Source organism: Triturus cristatus, chromosome 9 (assembly GCF_964204655.1).
Source record: "Triturus cristatus chromosome 9, aTriCri1.1, whole genome shotgun sequence".
Lineage (NCBI taxonomy): Eukaryota > Metazoa > Chordata > Amphibia > Caudata > Salamandridae > Triturus > Triturus cristatus.
Genome location: NC_140592.1, coordinates 345,299,803 through 345,319,932, shown reverse-complemented (window position 1 = coordinate 345,319,932; position 20,130 = coordinate 345,299,803). Strand labels below are relative to the sequence as shown.

Below are 20,130 nucleotides of genomic sequence, written 5' to 3'. Positions count from 1 at the left end.
GGCTCCCAGACTCTGCGCTTGATAGTTGACAGACATTGCGTCGCGACTACGCGATGACGTTTTAGCTTGTAGCGCCAGCGTTGTTTTGCGTCACTTCCTATGATTGGACCTAGTCCTCCCGTTTGCCCTGCGCTCTCCTTTTGTCCAAGATGGCGGCTTATTGGGGCCTGTGAGAGCTGCGGGCCGGGTTATTGGCAATATGAAGCGGCAGAGTGAGCGCGACTGCAGTCCAGTCAGGACCAGCGGCAAGCGGCCGCGGGACCGAGATCGTGAACGGGGCCGGGAGCGTGACGTAAGCAGCCGCCGAGAAGAGGTCCCCACCGATAACAGCAACCGCAGCAGCAGGTATCGCAAAAACTCTGGAGAGCGGGGTAAGAGCCGTACAAGAGGAGCAACCCGCAGCGGCAGCCGAGACCGCTTTACTTCTCGCCGAGACGAGCGCTCTGCAGGCGGGGGCGACTCTTCAAACCACAGATCACAGCACCAGCCAGAGCAGCTCCCCAGCCGATCTCAGGGCCGTCTAGTCAAGCCAGCGAAGCCAGACACCCCTCTTACGACTACTGCTGCGGGCGAATACAAGACACTGCTGTTGAGTGGGCTGGGGGCTCAGGTGTTGGCTGATGCGCAACTGGAAGATGCTATTCTGCGACAGTTCGGCAAATACGGAGATATCAGCGTAAAGATCTCCCACACTCCCGAGCTGGGCCGCGTTGCCTACGTGAACTTTCGCCACCCGCAGGATGCTAAGGACGCTCGACACTCAAAGGGGGGCCGCCTGATGCTCTACGACCGCCCGGTCAATGTGGAACCAGTCTTCCTGCAGAGTCGGAGCCGCACGCCCCCCGAGCCTGCCTACCTGCCCACTCATGGCTACCAATATAAGCCGCGCTCCCTCTCGCCTAGGCTGCCACGGCACACCGCCTTCGCGCTGGAGGTGGTTGGGCTGTCAAGGGAACGGGAAAGGGCGCTGGAGTACTACGGTATGCACGACGAGCGGGGTCGCACTTACAGCATCACAGTGCCTGAAGAGGAGCTCATGCCTGAAGACGACCGTCGCGCAACCAGGAACTTGTTTATTGGTAACTTGGACCATGCGGTCACGGAGGTCGAACTGCGACGTGCCTTTGAAAAGTATGGCATAATTGAGGAGGTGGTCATCAAGCATCCTCAGGGAGCGGGTGGGATGTATGCTTTCCTCAAGTTTCAGAATTTAGACATGGCGCATCGTGCCAAGGTTGCCATGTCAGGCCAAATCATTGGCAGGAACGCTATAAAAATTGGTTACGGCAAGGTCAATCCCACCACCCGTCTATGGGTTGGCGGCCTTGGCCCCAGCACGTCATTGGCTGCTCTGGCAAGAGAATTTGATCGATTTGGTAGCATCAAAACCATTGACTACGTGAAAGGAGATAACTTCGCATACATCCAGTACGAGAGCTTGGATGCCGCACAGGCGGCATGTTCACAAATGCGAGGCTACCCCCTCGGAGGTCCCGATCGCAGACTTAGAGTGGATTTTGCCAAAACTGAGGAAACAAGATATCCCCAACAATACCAGCCGACGTTGTTGCCGGCGCACTACGAGTTGTTACCCGAAAGTTACAGCCGACACAGAAATCTGGAACCAGACCTGAGGGTACGTGATAGAACTCCCCCACACTTGTTGTACTCTGACCGAGACCGAATTTTTACCGAGGGGGTTTGGACCAGCCCCACAAAAACTTCAGAGCGAAGAAACAACTTGGAGAATTACAGCCGGGTGGCACGCAGTCGCAGTGGGGAGCACTGGGGTAGCGATGGTGAACGGAATGTGTCCAAGCCATGGGAGGAGAGGCGCAAACGCCGTAGCCTCTCCGGTGACCGTGGAAAGACCACTCTTTTACCTTTTGACGATAAGACAAGGACCAAAGCAGTTGTGCAAACTGCTGAACGAAGTAGCCCTGATAGGGTCCGCAAAGAGAATCATGTTGGCAATGCTGTACCTGAAAGAGACCAAAGCAGTCCGTTGCAGAACAATAAACATGTCCTCGAGGAGAGAAAGCGCCCGTCCACTCCCGATTCCTCCCAGCACAAAAAGAAAGAAAGTGAACGCAATCATCGAACTGTAGAGGCTTCACCCAAATCGGCACCCGAAGTGAAATCGGAGACCAAAAAGCCTAAAACTTTATTGGAGTATGCTGTGACACTACCGCTTGCTTGGGTCGGGCACCTTGTGCTGAAGAACAGTTGCTTTCACACCTCCATGCACTTCCTTGAGGGAGACGCAGGTCTCCCCAACACCTTGCTGAAAGACCACACATCTGGCGTTGACCTCACTCAGCTGAAGATCGCCCAGAGGCTTCGGCTGGACCAACCCAAGCTTGACGAGGTCACCCGTAGGATTAAACAAGGCACGCCTGGTGGTTATGCCGTGCTCCTCGCAGTTCAGAGTTTTTTAGGAACAGGTGCAGTGGGTGTCTCGATTGCCGAGAGTGGATTACAGCGTCGTCTTCTTAGGAACCTTGTCTCGTATTTAAAACAAAAGCAGGCTGCTGGCGTGATCAGTCTACCCGTTGGTGGGGCAAAGAGCAGGGAGGGCACAGGTATGCTATATGCCTTCCCTCCATGTGAATTCTCTCAACAGTACCTCCAGGCAGCCATAAGAACACTGGGCAGCTTAGAAGATGAACATATGGTAATGGTTATAGTTAAAGACTCTGCGTAAACCCCAACTCCTTAAGGACTTGTATAATTCCATGACTCCCCAAGTCTCAAGCCATTTCTGAAGCAGATTCGGCTGGCAACCAAACGCAGAGCAGACATCCAACCAATGTTATTACTTTTAGCTCTTAACTAAAGTTCTGACCATGTGAATGGAGCCCGTTCAATCTGTTTTTAATATATATGACTTTTCGGATGTGTCCAGTAATATATACATATATATTTTTGTTCACGTTTTTTAACCAGTTGTCTGGAACGTTGTCAGTAAAACCATGGGTCACTGAAGAGTTTTTAAAATGAACCTAGTCTTCTAGTTATTATGGTTTGAACTCGCACGTCATTTTCATTGCACGCTCCTTGGCGAAAGTCATGGTCAGCTTTGGCCATTCTAAACATGTTTCTGTAGCTACCAGGGTGATTAGAGGAGGATATGTGGGTATTCGTAAAGTGGAGTTTTTGAGTTTATAAAACTTCTGAATGTTCATGTAAGTGCGTTTGCGGACTTTTGTGCAGTCTTTCTCAGGGGTTAGGACCCAGTCGGGTCGTAAGAAGACTGATGGCAGAACACCAGGTGCTGCCAACCGGTCAACAAATTCATAAGTTGTGTAAGAAAATGGAGATAGCGTGATTATGCAAATGTAGAGCCTGGGTTACTAAAGATAAATGAGGTCATGTCAATGAAAGTTTGAGAATTCCTGCGCTGGAGTAAAGATGAATTACTTGGCAGCTCTTTGGGGTGGGTTGCCCTCCACCCACGAACAACTCTTCCGCTTTGAAGTGTGTTTTTTAAAGTTGCCTGTAGAAATACCGCACTATAAAATGATCCTTGCACGCTGGTGTTTTCAAAATGTCCAAATCTCCCACCAGTGGAAGTGTTCGTTTATAATTGGCCGTGCAGCACATCATGTTGTTCGTTCTTTCAATACACCTTGCAAATACTCTGCAGGAGTAAAAGGGAGTTGCATGGTCGACTTTTTGCATAATGATGGTTTCCCACAGTTTTTACCTGCACAGAAGTACAGCAGCAGGTTATGTTTTTTGAGGCCAAGTCCTTCGCTTACGTGAAGTGCACAGGTAGTTATCACACACCATTGCATAATTTCATGTACATAGCTGTTCAGGCCTTGCTTTACACATCTCTACTTCACCCGTATACACCCTTTTGGTTCATATACCGTCAGACAACCCACATTGAAAGAAGCCCACGAAAGGCAATACTTACATGCTTCGGGAGCCATGCGTAGGGCGGATTTCGTAGTATGTTTATGTCCCTGAGTTGCCGGTAAAGTTTACTCGCTGGCAGTAGCCTTGGCTTAATCAGTGCCTGCCATATTCCTTCATATTGCAAAGTGGTAGTACTTTAATGTTTTAACATTTTTGAAAAGGGGCTACATAGGAATGTCAAGGAACATGACTTGTTGAATTATTGGTTAGATTGTAGATTAATTGTTTAGGAATCAGTGTTGTAAATTGCATCTAGCTGCAGTTTCCTGTTCCAAATATACTTTCCTCACACAGCGATCACGGAGACGCATTGCCCATGATTCGAAGGCCGGTGCAGTTTCACAAGATAATAGAAACATGTTCACTCTTTTGGTCTCAAGCTAATCTCCATTTTCTATCTTTTTAAGTGCGTCGCATGACGCATCTTTCTGAAACGTTTTTGAAAAATATGCCTATTTAATTTATATTTCCTGGGCCGAAAATAACGTTTGGGTGTAACTCGTATACTACCTACATCTATAGCCTGCTTGTCTTCAGTGCTAAACATGGATCTATCCAGGGTAGTTCTTCGTTTGATATTTTGTATTTCTTACATTAAAACGTTATTTTTGGTAAGAAAGGTTCTCTGCTTTTGAGTAACCAGCCCTCCCCCCCCCCCCCCCCCCCCCGTTATTTTAACAGATCTTTCAGACATTCCGCCAGACGCATTTATCTACTAATGTTTTTATGGGGTGTAGCCAAAAGTTACATCGTTAGGTTCTTTTAAAGCCGGCATGTCTCGTTCCAAATCATGAACTGTGCTAGCAAAGATAACTTCTGTATTTGTTTGACACATTTTACGGATGGCCGGTGCATCTTAATGAAATTCCACACTAGTCTAGCACGGCAATAGCATTCAAATCCATTAATGTTAACTTGAAAGAATGTGCATTGATGCGTCAAACATAGGCGCCAATTTGCCAGGAATAGAAAGCTAGAGGGTAATTTAAAAGCAAAAACATTGTGTGGCACATAAAGCAGAATTATACCACATACTGAATTTGTGCGCAATTGTTGACACATTAAAACCATTTGGCACTGTTCCCTTGCCTGACCCGTTGCTCGGTTTCACTTAGTGGCACACTTCCTTTCTAGTATATTAATGCGAGTGAACCCTTTAGTGTTTTTGTTTTTTAAGATCTTTGAAGGGCGCTGAAAAAATGCTGAACAAATTGGAAATGGCAGCAATACCCAAGTACTGTATAATTAGCCTTGACTGAAGAGGGTACTCAAAGTAGTACATTCAACTTTATTTCAAGCCACAGGGTAAAAATCAGACCCAAAAGTGAACAATGGAAATACTATTATGTTTGACTTTTAGACTATGCATTGGTAAATAACATGCAGTAACTAACAATTGTGTTTGTGCAAAGTATTACTGCATGGTATCCCACCTTGGGCATTCTATTGACTGCAACATTTACTCCAAGTACTACTTGGAGAAAATCATTTGTTGCAAAACCTGTGGTCCACGTGCAATATGCATGGTACATGTGATTTGAAATAATTGGCACAGAATTCCAAATGTAGCACCACACATGTTGAAGCCATCCAAGGCCTCCACATAGCAGCTAGTGTTTGCCTCTTAAAAACCAAAGCCCTGCGTTTTGGAAACCGTCTTAGTACGATTATTGGAATGCAAGTCTGCTTTTTACAGTAATCGTCTTATTAAATGACTAGAATGGTGTATGACGCTCTGGAAATAACATTTGTCACCAACTAATCACACGCCTTATGTTTGCCCCAACTATTTTTGTTTCGATCAATGCATTGTACTCTCAGGAGTGCGACAGAAGAGATTTTTTCCATAACTACAGTGCTAATTTCTTGTGGCTGTGGGCACTGCGTTCGTTTCACATGGTATCCTGCAGACGCCTACTGGGTTCGAGAATTGAATATGACTCAGAGTCCTATTGTGGATATTGCCACGAGATTTGTTTAGTTTGCTCTGGTTAAGACTCACTGTAGGAGCTCCATTTTGACTTCCTGCTCTGATGTTGGCTTGCTTTGGAATCAGACTATTGAATCTGTTTCTCTGTGCACTCCTACCTGCAACTGGTCCACTGTGCTCCTTCGTAAAAAAACCTGGTCTGATAAATAAAAACTCCCCTCCTGGTTTGTCTGTGCCTAATTTGAATCCCGCGCGCCTTATTTAATAGTTTGTTTTTATTGTCCACATTAGGCACAGCGTCTTATGCTGTACTGCACTTTTTTGCAGGGGCACCGCACATGCAAATGTTTGTAGTGCCGCTGGCATTGTTTGGTACACACTTGTATCTCCTGTTTTCCTGGGTAGCGAGAGAGAGCTTTAATTGCTTCCTAAAGATGGGCGTTGCCCGTTCCTTCGATGGACAAAAACCTGCTCTACAGAACTAGGACTGCTGCTGAAAATAACTTCTACCCTTTGTGAGTTTGGAAGAAGTTGCATGTGTCTGGAGTCTTGGAGAAATCACGTGCTGCTTCTGTGATTTGGGATTCTTTTAACTTGTATTTTTTTGTGTGATAATTTAGTTTTAACTGCCCTGTGGGCGGTAAGGTGTCAGCCTAGCCTCTTCCATTAAAGAGACTGTATGTGGGAACGTTAAAGAGTTTTAAAACTCCTTCTTGTGTGGGACCCGTTTGGAGTGAAGCTAAATTCACCAATGCACAATATCCCAGCCATCTCATCCAGTGGTGACCCCTCTTCCAGTTCTCCAATACCTGGCCTGTTTTGAGTAGTGGGCCTCCACCATCCTCTCCCGATGCAAAACAGACTATGTCCCCAGTTTCTGGGACGTGCTGTTCTTTCAGCTACCCTCTATAAATGTGTTGGAGAGGTCCTGAAATCTATAGCAGAAATATAGAAACAGATCTTCAAAACTGAAAGATGAACAGAGGGATGGGCAAATGAAGTGACTGTGTGGGCTATTACCCACTGTAGCCACATTGAACTCTACTGCTTTCTGAGAGTACAGAAAGGAGATGCGTGCCATTTAATAGTTGTCAAATTCTCTTGTGATCGTGAACAACTACTTTTATTTGTTTAATGTTGGGCTCCATAATTCATCCTCCTGGCAATGGAATGGAGTCCATTGGGGAACCTTTTTTATGTGTCTCTTGCTCAGGGATCTTCCTGTGCAAGACTTCTGTTGTATGCAGAGTGGCCAGTGTGCATTCATGTTTGTGCAGGATAACATTGGTGGTTCTTCTACAGATGGCTTCTAAAACCTGGTCAGGGAGCGTGTAAGGAAAGATTAAGTGGTGCTTTTTTTTAAGCCTTGATAAATCACTAAATTATTTCTATTTATGTATGGCACCACCCTGCCATTCTTTCTTCTCATAAGCCATTTTTCCAGTAGGCTTTTTAGTAAGATTTGCTCTGTCCTGATGAATTTCGCTTAGAACCGACAGAGTTGTGAACTATCACCCAATTTACTGTATATGTTAACTCCTTTGAGTTTTTTGGTGTCCCCACATTGGGGAAAGCAACTTTTATGCTCCAAAAAAGATGCTCAGTATAGGTGAGAAAAGCATAGCAAATTACAAAAGCCCTACTACCTCAAGGGATGGTAACCATTGCACGTATGGCTTCTATCGAGTCTCCAAAAAAAAGACTGGGTAGTATGTAATGTCGAGGGCCGATCTCAAGTAATTGCTTTAAAGTAATTGGGAGTTTACACTTTCATTTTCTGTCTTAGCCATTTGTCTTTCAATTTTAACATAATCCTGTTGTTTTTGAGGGTTCACCTTCCATTTGGCAGCAGGGTTTGTTCACCGGGGATTTTTTTTTTCTTTTGCTCCTGTACCCAGGGAAGGTTTCAGATGACGATCAGTGGGACATAATTCTATTTTCATTAGCCTTTTGACGGGGCTACTATCATTTTTATTAGGAATGGCAGGAAATTCGGAACTAGAAGTTGTGGGACTTCTGTCAACATTGATGGCCAGCAAAGGGCGTGCTTAACATTATACATATGATTCCACCTGTTGGGTAACTGCCGACCATCGTCTCACAGTTTAGAGGAGCATGGCAGCCATAACAGTACCTCTGACCTTTACCAACACATTCTCCAGCAGCCCCCCTCCTGTTTTTTCTGGATAGGAGAATTCACACTTTGTCGCTGTTGCCCCTCATTACTTGTAAAGATTGTGAGCGTTGAAGGATAAACTAAAATCGATTTCACTTGCTGCTCCGAGATTTTAATTTTTTTGTGTGAAGTCGTGTTACCTTTTCTCACTAGTACTTGAAATAAAACCAATAAAATAGGACTGCATCTTATCTTCACTTCCGGCCTAAACATGTCGTTAACTCTGAAGAAAACATTATTTGCTCCAATGATTTTAGAAGAATTTGTTTACTGTTCATATCTGTGAAGTGTTTAGGCTTTGTGACTGAGGGAAAGGCTAGGAGGTTAGCCCATTTATAAAGTTCTGTTCTTGAATCTAAAACAATTTTCTAAAATATGGAGGATCCAAGAAAACCCGTTTTACAAATGCGTTTCTTGTTCTCTCTTATGACTACTTGTGCCTTTTTACGGTTGTAAATGTGTCTGCCTCTTCAAGCTAGTAATGCTAGTACACCTAGGAAAACAAATTGAATATTAACCTTGAGTTCCCTTATGAATGTAAATGTTGTGACCATTTTGGAAGCAGAGTGGACTTTTTGTTACAGAAACCGCTATACCACATTGTCTGATTCATTTCCATTGTCCAGTTTTCACTACGCTTTTCGAAAAAGAGCCACAATTGTCATATTGGAAATCAAAAAAGAATGGAGTTAGTGAACACAGATGTAGAAGTACACCCATTGCCCTTGTAGTTAACATTAGTAGTGTGGGGTGGAGCTTGCGCGGTTATTGACAGTCTCAGTAAAGGGAAGGACGTTTTTTGATTGTGTCATTGGCAAGCTCAGAATTCACACAAAGTGCCCCAAAAGCAGCTGACTTGTGCATCTTAAGTGACCCAAAACCACTCTTTAGTTTAGTTATTTGGGTCGATACAAAATGCGGGAAGTTTGGGGTGGTTAATCTGGCCCTTCAGTTGGTACTTGGGTTTAATTAAAGAAGCCGACCGTACAGCCCCATTTCATGGGCACAATGTTGCTAATGATTACAGCTTCACGAAACTTGCCGCACACAATATATCCCTTATCCCACTAATAGTTCTATGTGCTGTGGATAGCCTTATTAAATCTGTTTGTGGTCCATCGATGATTTAAGTGTGAGGGAGAGAACCGCAGGCATTTTTAGGAAGTTGCTTTGCGGCAAGTCCTTGCATCTTCACATTTTTTTTATTTTATTTTTTGCCTGTTGTGGACGGAAAGCATTTGAAGAGTTAGTGCTGAATATAGTGCAGTTGAATTTCTGCACAAATCACAAACCCCTTCAAAGTAGTCCGTCTCAATTCACACGAGTCCACCACTCAAACTGCATGTGGTAACTCGCCAAGTGTGAACTTTTTTCCTTTTCCACTATAAACGTTGCCCATCTTTGTTCTTGTTTACAGACTGAAATACTTAATTTTTTTCCCTCGAAAGAGCAAGCAAAAACACACTATTTAAACTACGCATTCTCCATCGTGGCCACTGTTTGCATTGTTGCTAAAAGGGGGTTTAGCCATACATGGGATTCTCTGACTGACACCTCCACATCACCGACCTCTTCCAGCTCACTCCTTCCCAACCCATCAGGAACGAAACACTGCACGATGATGGTGTAGAAGCATACTGTAAATACACAGAATGCCCCGTCATTGAGTGGCGAGCTCCTTACTACAAATTACAATTGTTTTAATTGTAGCTTTTTTATGGGACAGCCAGATGGGGTTCATCCGCTATATAGGAAAGGGCATCAGAATTGTAATCACAAAAAGCAGGTTGTGAAATTCAGGCTTGCGTTGTTTAAAGCCATTCTTTCCAACATGTGGCTATACGGTTCGTGCTGTTGACTAGAAGGGAGTTGGGGTGCAGGTGTCATTTCACTGAATTAAACTTTTTGAGGACGTTAAGCATTCTAATATGATGTTGGATGACAATAAAATGTCTGCAGAAAAAACTTTCGTATTTTTGCTGTCTTATTTTTTTGTTTTGAATGCTTGAATAGTGCAAGGCGTGATGCTGTTCTGATATCTTCATTGATATTATTGTTGTGGGTGATTTCGTAATGTGATTTTTAGGAGTGATTCATTTGCTTTATGTAAACAGTATGTGCTATCATACAGTAAAGTAGCTTATTGTGAAGTCAGCCATAAAGTTGAAGAACCTACATGGATCAAGCTTTAATTTGTGAATGTTGTACAGAAATTGAGAGATCTGATGGGCCGTTGCTTTCAAATTCTGCGTTTTGAAGTTACTCCTTGGCAGTAGGATAATTTAAAGAAATGTAGGTACTTAAGACCATCTGTGATTGCCAGATTTTAGCCGACATACAAAAAGACTGCAAACAGGCAGCCAAACATGAACAATATGGCATGTCTTATGTTTTAATATTAATGGTTTTATTTAATGACTTGTTCATGTGAGCAGCTTGGCACCCCTATTTTTGTCTTGTGTGAAATTACACTAATTAAGAATTTTCGGAAAAATCAACATATGAGTGGACAATGAACACTATAGTTGCTAAAGTGGTCCTTCATACAGTTGAATACAAACCTTCGAGTGAAGGCCAAAGAATACACCCAATCCTTAGGATTAATTGAGCAATGTATACTCTGTTGAACCAATCCATTCATGATTGACAAATTTTAAAGCAAATGGCCGAAAGAGACTGGTTGAAGAAAGCCAATGGTTAAAAGGGCGTGGACCCATAACATCTGTATATTGGTAACAGTAGAATGGCCGATAGGCATAAATAAGACCGCCCTTATGCCAAAATATGTGTGTGTGTGTGTGTGTGTGTGTGGGGAGGGGTGACAGGGATTACAGGGATTACTGAGCAACCTGCTATAGCAAGGGGGGGGGGGGGTAGGTTTGGCACACTGAGAATTGAATAAGAAGGGGAAGCAGTCGTAGGGTGTTAATAAGCCAAAGAAGCTGCCAATCCTAGGATGTCGACCTGTGGTAACATTAGTTGGAGGAAACGCCGAATATCACAAAAAACAGAGTGTATTATGTGCAGGCATTTCGATCTGTCTCAGATTTGTTTACCAGCGCCTGAGCATGGATAATACCTCTCCCCAGTATCTCATGGCAATTTTGCTACTGCCGTATGCTGGTTTGACTTCTTTGCCTACCACAGACAGCAGGTCAGAGTATGCTCTGCGAAGTTTGTCACGTAAGTGGCTTAATTGACTGTATGTACCCCATAGATGGTAGTCTGAAGTCTTTGAGGTGGTCGAAAGGAAGCAGCAGTTCCACCTACGACCCAAATGGTGAAGGCACGCGCTGGAAACTGGTGGGGGTTGTTGCTGATTCCAGCTTTCCTGGCAGTGGTCAGTGTTGGAGTGACACACTTGCAGGACATTCCTCAGCATTCTGATTTAATAGGGTTGGCAGATTGCGCCCCCATCCCTGAAGTTCACCACCACAGAAAACTGACTTCTGTGATGAATCTTCCTATTCGGTAATAATGTTCCTCAATGGAAATCACAGTATTGGTTATCCTTAAAGACTGATTTCTTCTGTTGTACTTGGTTGGTGACTTGAATCCATTCTTCTGACTGGTGATGAAAATATCCAACTTTTGGTTATAGGCACGGCCACTGGAATTATGTAGCATGGTTGAGTAGATTATGTGGCAAGAAAAGGCAAATTATGCAGCACATTTTGGGATAGTATTACTTCATTATTTTGACATTTGTCAACTTTTTAACACTGTCTGGGCATTAGTTACACCTCTTGAGTGCCAGTGTAACACCCAAATATAGAAATAAGCTACAGAAAGATGACCAGTTAATTTTTGCAAAGGGCCTTGCATTGCATGGCTACGCGTTGCTGTGTTTTTAGTAACTTCTGAACCGTTTGAGCTAGAAACAATATTTTTTTGTTACAATCTGCAGATTATGCAACAGATGATGGATTATGTGGCAAATCTATAATCGTGTGAAAATCGCTGCGACCACACAATCGCTTAATTCCAGTGGCCCTGGTAATTGGTGATGAGCTTTTAGTTCTACTCTTTTTACTGCTGAATTAACAAATCGACCAACTCTTTCTTTGTTGATATAATACCGAATCTTCTGGTTGTGGGGTGGTGATTGAGACTTGATCCCTTGCTTCCTCTTCTAAGGTGACCACCAATCCACTACTTACAAGTACCATCTGTAATCTTAGCCTGGCTTTTCTCCGCTCTTATTGATATTTTTACTCGTGACATTTGTCCATTCCAGTATTTTCAGGTTGCAAGCCCCATAGCAGATTTTGGAATTTCTTTTAAAATTTGGAGTATTGTGTTCCATTTATGACAGTGGTGTGAGTTGCTCAGTATGAAGTTGGTTGTTGACGTGAGTAAAATATCTAGAGCATGCTAAACTGCTTAGAGGTGTATGATATTAGTGTGAGAAATGGAGGCCTTTATTGATTGCTTGCTCAACTCTTAAGTAAGTGATGTGCATGTTTCTCAGTTATTAGGCATAGACTGATCTATCTGAATGAAATGACTCCTTCACTCACCACTGTTGTAAGGCATCTTTATTGTTAATGCTATTGGGAGCCTGCTGCTATCTAGCTGTACGGTGTATTTGAGGTTTGTTGAATGTATGCGGTGCTGTAATTTGTTCTCTTGTATGTGTTGTTGGTTAATTATTGCTTTGCTGATATGATGCCTTTCTAAAGGAGATATCTGCATTGTCGACTAATTGTTAAAGCTTCCAGTGTGCGACCATACGTGAGAACTGTATGAACTTAAGTGCATTAGGTAGTACGTCAGAATACCATGTCAAAACAAATGTAATTGGAAGAACATCAGTTAATAAGATGTGTGTTTATCTGTCATTAAAGGGGTTCCTACTCCAAATGGTGGGCTTGGCAGAAGACACATACCCTCTAGGAATCAAATAAGCTGGCATAAAGAGGTGATGTATCACCCAATATCACGCCGTGATAAACTGCAAGTTAAGAAGACAATACCCTACCAAGCCTGAAGCTGAAATTGGCATACAGGGACTCATAACAGATCTCCTGTAACAAAGAGTTGCGAACGCCTGCCAGTGCAGTGTGTATATTCCTAAGTGCCTGAACCAGATTGAACCCTTTGACTGACTGGATTAATTTGATTGATCACATAAACGCAAAAAAAAAAATAACACAAAAAAACTTAGGTGCTATGGCTTATTCAGAGGACAAACAGAGGTATAGCTATTGGGAGCTGAATCGAACCATTGACATCGGAAGCACAGCCCTGATGAATTTCCAATCTGGGGAGCATCCATAAAGCTCCACGTAACTTTCTCCAGGGATATAACAATGCCCAGAGATAATTCTGTGCAGAAACAGTGGAGCTCATTTGGATGAGCTCAGACCCTCTTCCCCATGTATTAAAATTCATACCGTTGCACACCACTTAGCATAGGTGTGCGAAGTAACCACCAGGCTAGCAAAAGCAGGGTATACACTTAGTGCAAAATATACTAGTCTTGCTTCTTTGTAGTGTGGGAAAGGAATTAACACCTCATTTCCCCCAGACAAATGTTCTGCATTACAACCCTTCTGGTGGGTTAACCTAAGTTATGTCGACGTATTTGCGAGGTCAGACTTAATTTAACAGACAGCATTGTTAGACACTGCTTCAAAACTTACATACATAGGGAATCATTAGCGTCTGCTCCATTTTCCCTATGTCTGCATGGCAAATCCCTCTGTGCAATCCTCAAGTATCCCAAATCTCTCTCTAGATCTATATTTGCCCAAGGAAATGTGAAGATTTGGGGCACTTGAGGATCGCAAAGAGGGTTTTGCCATGCAGACATAAGGAAAATGAGCCGATGCTAAGGACTCCCTATGTATGTAAGTACTATAAAAAATATATATATATATATATATTTTCTGTCTCTCTCTCTCTGCTACACCAATCCACATCTCTTTTCCAGTCTTCTAATTCAGGTGGTGTTTCTGACCATATAGTTCCTTGCTGCCATCAGGGTCAAGTTACAGAACGGTTTCAGGTATTCAAACGCGGTCTCTTCGGTCCATATCCTTTAAAGAGCTTAGCAATTGGGGTGGGGGGGTGTCTCTACAGTTCTTGTCAGGCATGCTTTTACACCCTGCAAAAACCAAAGGAAATGATGGACGGAGTGTTGAACAGTGCAAGCACTCACCCCCAGTCAACTGATCTGGGTTTAATCCATCACCGTTCTTTAGCCCACTCTGCCACCCCAGTTCAGACATGGCCATATGCAAATCAGTCTGACCCTGTGCCTCATGGGAACAGTCCAGCCCGAACTGCCAAGCCATGTCTTCCCTGGACCGGAAACAAGTTTCCTAGGACCGGTTTCTGGCATTTCAGCCGTCTTCAGCCAGGCTTGCTTGAATACAGTGGCAAAGTGAGCAAGGGACTCGCGTCTGAGCATACCCTGCCAACTTATGGCGAACTAAGCAAAAACCAAAGGAAATGATGGACGGAGTGTTGAACATTGCAAGCACTCACCCCCAGTCAACTGATCTGGGTTTAATCCATCACCGTTCTTTAGCCCACTCTGCCACCCGGTCCTAGGAAGCTTGTTTCCGGTCCAGGGAAGACATGGCTTGGCAGTTCGGGCTGGACTGTTCCCGTGAGGCACAGGGTCAGACTGATTTGCATATGGCCATGTCTGAACTGGGGTGGCAGAGTGGGCTAAAGAACGGTGATGGATTAAACCCAGATCAGTTGACTGGGGGTGAGTGCTTGCAATGTTCAACACTCCGTCCATCATTTCCTTTGGTTTTTGCTATGCTTTTACACCCTACCAGAAGGGATCTAGCTGGGTAAAAAAAGGCCTATATTATGTGTAGGAAACTGCCTGTTTGACTACAATCCTCCTGAGGCACCTGCCTCTTTTGGTTCCACCACATCTCATCATTTATGTCCCTTGGAGCATCGCTCTTCCTTTTCTCCCAGAGCTACTAATCACTTTTTTAAATTAAATGTATCATGGATATTATCTTTTTGTGAATAGTTTCTTGGCTGTACATGTATCCCATTCTAAGCAGAAACAGTTGGGCAGCTTTACTAGCTAATGTTTCCCACTTGTCCAGAAATGCGATAATGTCAACAGCACTCCAAGCACTTGCTTTGAACCAGACATTTTGAAATCCCAGTACTTGCAGATAAGAGGAAATCGTATGCCAGTTTTTAAACATTTATTAATCCAACTCTTGTGTAATGGCTAAGGAGTGTTAACATACATTTATTGCATACATATAATGCACACCGCACCAGAAGGAAAAATAGCAGTAGCTGTGCAGTTAAATTGATGAAAAAGACTACACTATAAGGCAAAGTAATGATGTTACTAGCGCTTACACCCACACCGGAAACTGTCGCCATGGCTATCTTACCCAATATCACATGGTACCACAACGCTACAGCACTCCATGTGAAACGTACTTGGAAGGCCTCACCCCACGCCACAATAGATTTTACATTATGGACTCCAAATGTCCTGTAGCACCAGAAGGGGATACTTAAAGTCTCTAACCTCATGCTAATAGTGAAACCATACAGCATTGTATACCGATGCTAGTCACATGTAGGAACTAAAGGTTATCCTGCCCCATGTGCAGCAGCAAAGGGAGAGTTTAATAAAAAAAAACAAGGGCTCTCGGTATTTTCGACAGTAGAAGTTGCTGTTGCCTTGCAGGTGTAACTGTTAGTACTTTCAATTATGTGCATCCGAGTACCGAAAATTGCACCTGCCATCACCACTTTGGTTAACTCTGTGCTTTTCTGCAATAGGCTGAATCAATGTGGGACGACATTAAAACAAAAGACACATGAATAGATTTAATGACTGTAAAGAGAAAACATACAACTAAACATTTTACCCAAAAAAATTAATCCAGGCAAGCTGCCCAACAAACAATGGCACATCAGAGCTGAGATGCATACTGCTAATAAGCAGCTCAGCAGTTGGTTTAAGGTTACCACCTTCACTAGATTCCACCAGACAGGGTTTCTAGATATACGACAGAACATTAACCAATATAGCCTGAAAATCATACAGGTGCAATAACCAGCCCACAGTAACAATACTGGGGTTAGGTGAAAGAGCCCTGCAAAGAGGCACAACTACTGCATACAAACAGCACATGAAAGGATGGCTTCTGCACTTGATGGTGCAGCCGACACAAATCCTCCAACAGAGATGTTGAAGTCCACTCATTAACCTCCATAGAACTGTGCGGCTAGATTAGCATCCCGCATTGCAAAATATCCACCTACCAACTCATGATTGAAATGTAAAGGTACTTTTTCTGCCTGGGTCTCCTAATTTTCAGAAAAAGGCACAAATTGATCTTTTGTAGGACCAGAGAACTGAAGCGGAAGGTGTGGTTTGTCTACCCGAAGCCGGTGACCGGGTTCTAGAAAAGGTCCTATATAAATATTTAACTATTTGGTGCAAGATATGAACAGTGTTCGAATAAAAAGCCACTCAATGTACAATAACGGTAATCCTGCCAAATGAATCCGGGTCAACAAAGGATCATGGAATTCAGTGAAAACACATCTGGACCTGTATAGGCCAGCTTTCCACCACTGCCTTTTGATCAGCAGAGTCCTCCGTTTCAGAGACAGTTGACTGCACTCAGCTGATGTAATTGTGACAAAAGTGGCCATTTGCAGATTATCTTCCTAATCACAGAGATCAAGCAACACGCTTACCTCTTTCACCCTCGCACAGGGTGTGGAGAAATGCTTCTCTGATGAACTTCAGTTTACTTGGAAAAAGACCTACTTCAAGTTAGTGTAACTAGGAAAGACTATCCCAGTACTTCATATGTTTTGTCTCAATCTTGGTGATGTCCTATTTGAAAAACTGCCAGCCTCTGTGAAACAAATGTGATTTGCTGATCTACACTTCACTGGAGGAGTTTTATTCCATCTGGACACGGATAACTGCAAACAAATATATATGGCTACCACAAGTACACTCACCAGTTTGCTTTCATGAAATATAATTATTCAGAATGCTGAGGACTACAAGCAGAAATCACTCAAGCATTATTAGGTGTGTTTCCCTATTGTCACAAAGATATCACATACGACTTCTAAACATAATTTAAAAGCATATTCTCTGCATACACACAGGTCTTTATCACAAACTATTGTTGCTGGGTACGTTCAGTAACCATGTGGGAGTATATGGAGTGGAACATCATGATTTCCCGAAACCCTACACACACCTAATTGAAGCTCTTAAATGCAAAGATGTAACTTTTATTGAAAAAATAGTGTTCCTTGCCACCTCCCTGGTTAGAAGCTAAACTCTCTCTCTTCCCCTCCCCCCCCTGCAATTCAGGGCAAACTGTACACAAGCGTAACATTTTTGCTTTTATAGGGATCCTACTCACACCAGGCTTGGCCGCACCAGTCGACCGTGTTCCTTGAAGTGAGTGACATAACCTTATAGCAACCACAAGGCTTTTAATCGTGGGGCACAACACATTTTTCACATTAAAACATTACTTAAGATATAAGAGTTTCTAACTTTCTTTGAAGTAACATGCAGGCAGGTTACTTGGTTATACTTAACATGAGTGTTGCACCTCTATTTCTTAGAAATGTTCTTTCTCACTTCATTAATCACTGTTACATTATTATTTTCCAATGATAACAAAAAATATGGTGCTGATTGCAAAATATGCGCATGCCATGCGAAGTCTGTCCGAGCTGAACATGATCAGTTTGGGGTTTTCATGCTTACAACACACCTAGATAGCCTGGCTTTATGCAACACTGGCTGCTTCTGAATAACGTAAGCTACCTTCCATCATACCATAAAGCACTTGGCCGGGTTGCTGAAAGAACCGGTGACCCAGGTGTGATGGGGGGGACACTCCATATAAAGCAGGGTAAGTGTGGATGTAGGAAGGATGACAGCAATAAGCAGCAAGGGCACTAAAGTTAAAATGTAAAGGCGGAAGCACCGGCCAATGGGAGGAGCGTGCCAGTTAAAGGGGCAGCATTGTTAAAAGGAAAGCACAGCATGGGGCACTTCCAAAAAGAAACACTTTGTTTTCCAACGTGAATGTGGCAAGCTGTGCAGAAAGAAAGGCGTGTGGCCGCCATTGTTAAAGCGAAGGCATGGCATGGCATATTGCAAAAAAAAAAAAAGTGTTTTAATGCCGCATTGTTAATATGCAGTGCACGTTAAGGAACACAAACAAATGGAAACACTTTAATTACAAGCCCGACGTGTCTGGGAAGTGCGTAGCTGTGGTGCCTGGAACAGCAGCTACAATGACAAATTCATAACGAAAGAGTGCAGAGAAACTGTAAATGAAACTACAGAACATTGTCACGTGTAACAGGGCAGTCCTTATGGGAGGTTACAAGAGCAGAAAAGGATGGACTACTAAAGAAATTAGCCAAAGGAAAAATGCAATCCAAAAGACAGTCAAAGGAGCCAATTAAAACCCTGGGCAGAGCTTAGAGCCCATATTTTGAATACAGCATATTTCGAAGAGACATCGCAAGCACTGCCTAAGCGACGCCTAAAAATGAAATCAACCAGTGTGCTGATGGCAGGCAAGCACTGTATTGACTGCACAAAAAATCTTTTAAGCAAGCAGGAGTCCGGATTCGCAATAAAAAAATGAAATCATTGCATAGCCATGGGTGCATTTGCTATTGGAGTGGTTTAATAGACATTAAATCATAAAGGTGAGGAACTTCCAATTAAAAATATTAAATTTCACAATATTGTTTCTTTTCTTAAGTTTTTATGAACAATGTTCTTTCTAAACTAGCAGAAGTAGAGGATATACTGCCTTAAAAAGCCTTAATACAATGTTCAAGTTTGCCCCAAGTTTTCCTAAATTTAATGATCACCTATTATGAAGAAAGAATAGTTATTTCGAAATAATTTTCTTCATTTTAGAATTCCTTTCTGCACATGTAGGTATAGAATTAAACCCTAGTTTCTGCACTATAACAAATTTGCTACCAAGGGATCCAAAAAATATTGTATTACCAATAACTGGATTGCTAGTGTAACCCCAACACCACCCAATCAAAGCCACAAAAGGATCTGAATGCAACATAGTCCCAACAATGTTTCAAGCAAAGTATATATTGTAGCCCAAAAAGATAGAATGTGCTTCCAGGTCCCATAATCTTGGAAACATCCAATACAAGAATTCATTACTCAATTTTTATTACACATCTCTCACCATGAAACTATAAAGTATTCAAGCAATAATAGTGAATCATCCTAAGACGTGAACTAACTGGCAAGTAGTGCATTATTACATTAAGGACCATAGTGGTTTAAATCAAATCAGCTCTTCATTTTTCCAAAAGTTTTAAATGATCTGAAGGGTGGGTTAACGTTATTTATTAAACCCATGTAGCTTTGGCCAGGTGAAAATGACAGGAAATTGCATATCACAGCAGAGTATTTCCACTTTTGTAATTAAAAAAATATCTTCAAAACTAGAAACAAATTCATGACGGCCAAAAGGAATATAGCCCAAAAATGGGGTGCAGAGGAGGTGCCACTGCTGTCCACGTGGCGCAGGGAAATGGACGCAGCCATGTTTGCAGAGCGTTCTGTATTCATTAGACGGGGATGCCCTCGCAAGTGGGCCAAGGTCTGGGGGGCATGGAACAAGTACAGGGGAGGAATATGCGATCCGCCGCCCCTTTCAGATGAGGACTCCTCTGACTCGGATGGTTAAGGGGACCTGCGGGATGGTGGGACGGTGGGGAGCCAGAGTCTTTCGAACTGCAATAGAAATAGGGTTGGTTGAGGGATTGTGCAATGGGGTGGTGCTCTATCTAGGGATATGTATGCAAGGTTCGTTTCAATGTCCTACTGTTTTCACTGTTTTACAAAACAATAAAATTCTTTAAAAAAAAACTAGAAACAAATAACACAAAAATCGATCCCAAATCTTTTGAATTTCATTGAATCTACTAAAACATTATGGTTTAATAATTGATCAGCTGCCCCTCCAATGTTACAACATTTAAAACAAGAGCAGTGAGAACAGAGATATACAACTTCTTTCATTAAGGATTTTAAATTTCCTAGCCCTTGAGTTACATATTTTAC

The 20,130-nt window shown here is 42.9% G+C and overlaps 1 protein-coding gene across 1 annotated transcript; it reads left to right on the top strand.

The window, feature by feature from the left end:
• Positions 1-83: 83 nt before the first annotated feature.
• On the top strand, positions 84-13,162 carry RBM15B (RNA binding motif protein 15B). Its single transcript, XM_085625113.1, has one exon. The coding sequence runs from the start codon at positions 200-202 to the stop codon at positions 2,702-2,704; it is 2,505 nt and encodes an 834-aa protein (XP_085481239.1). The 5' UTR covers positions 84-199; the 3' UTR covers positions 2,705-13,162.
• The last annotated feature ends 6,968 nt before the right edge of the window (positions 13,163-20,130 follow it).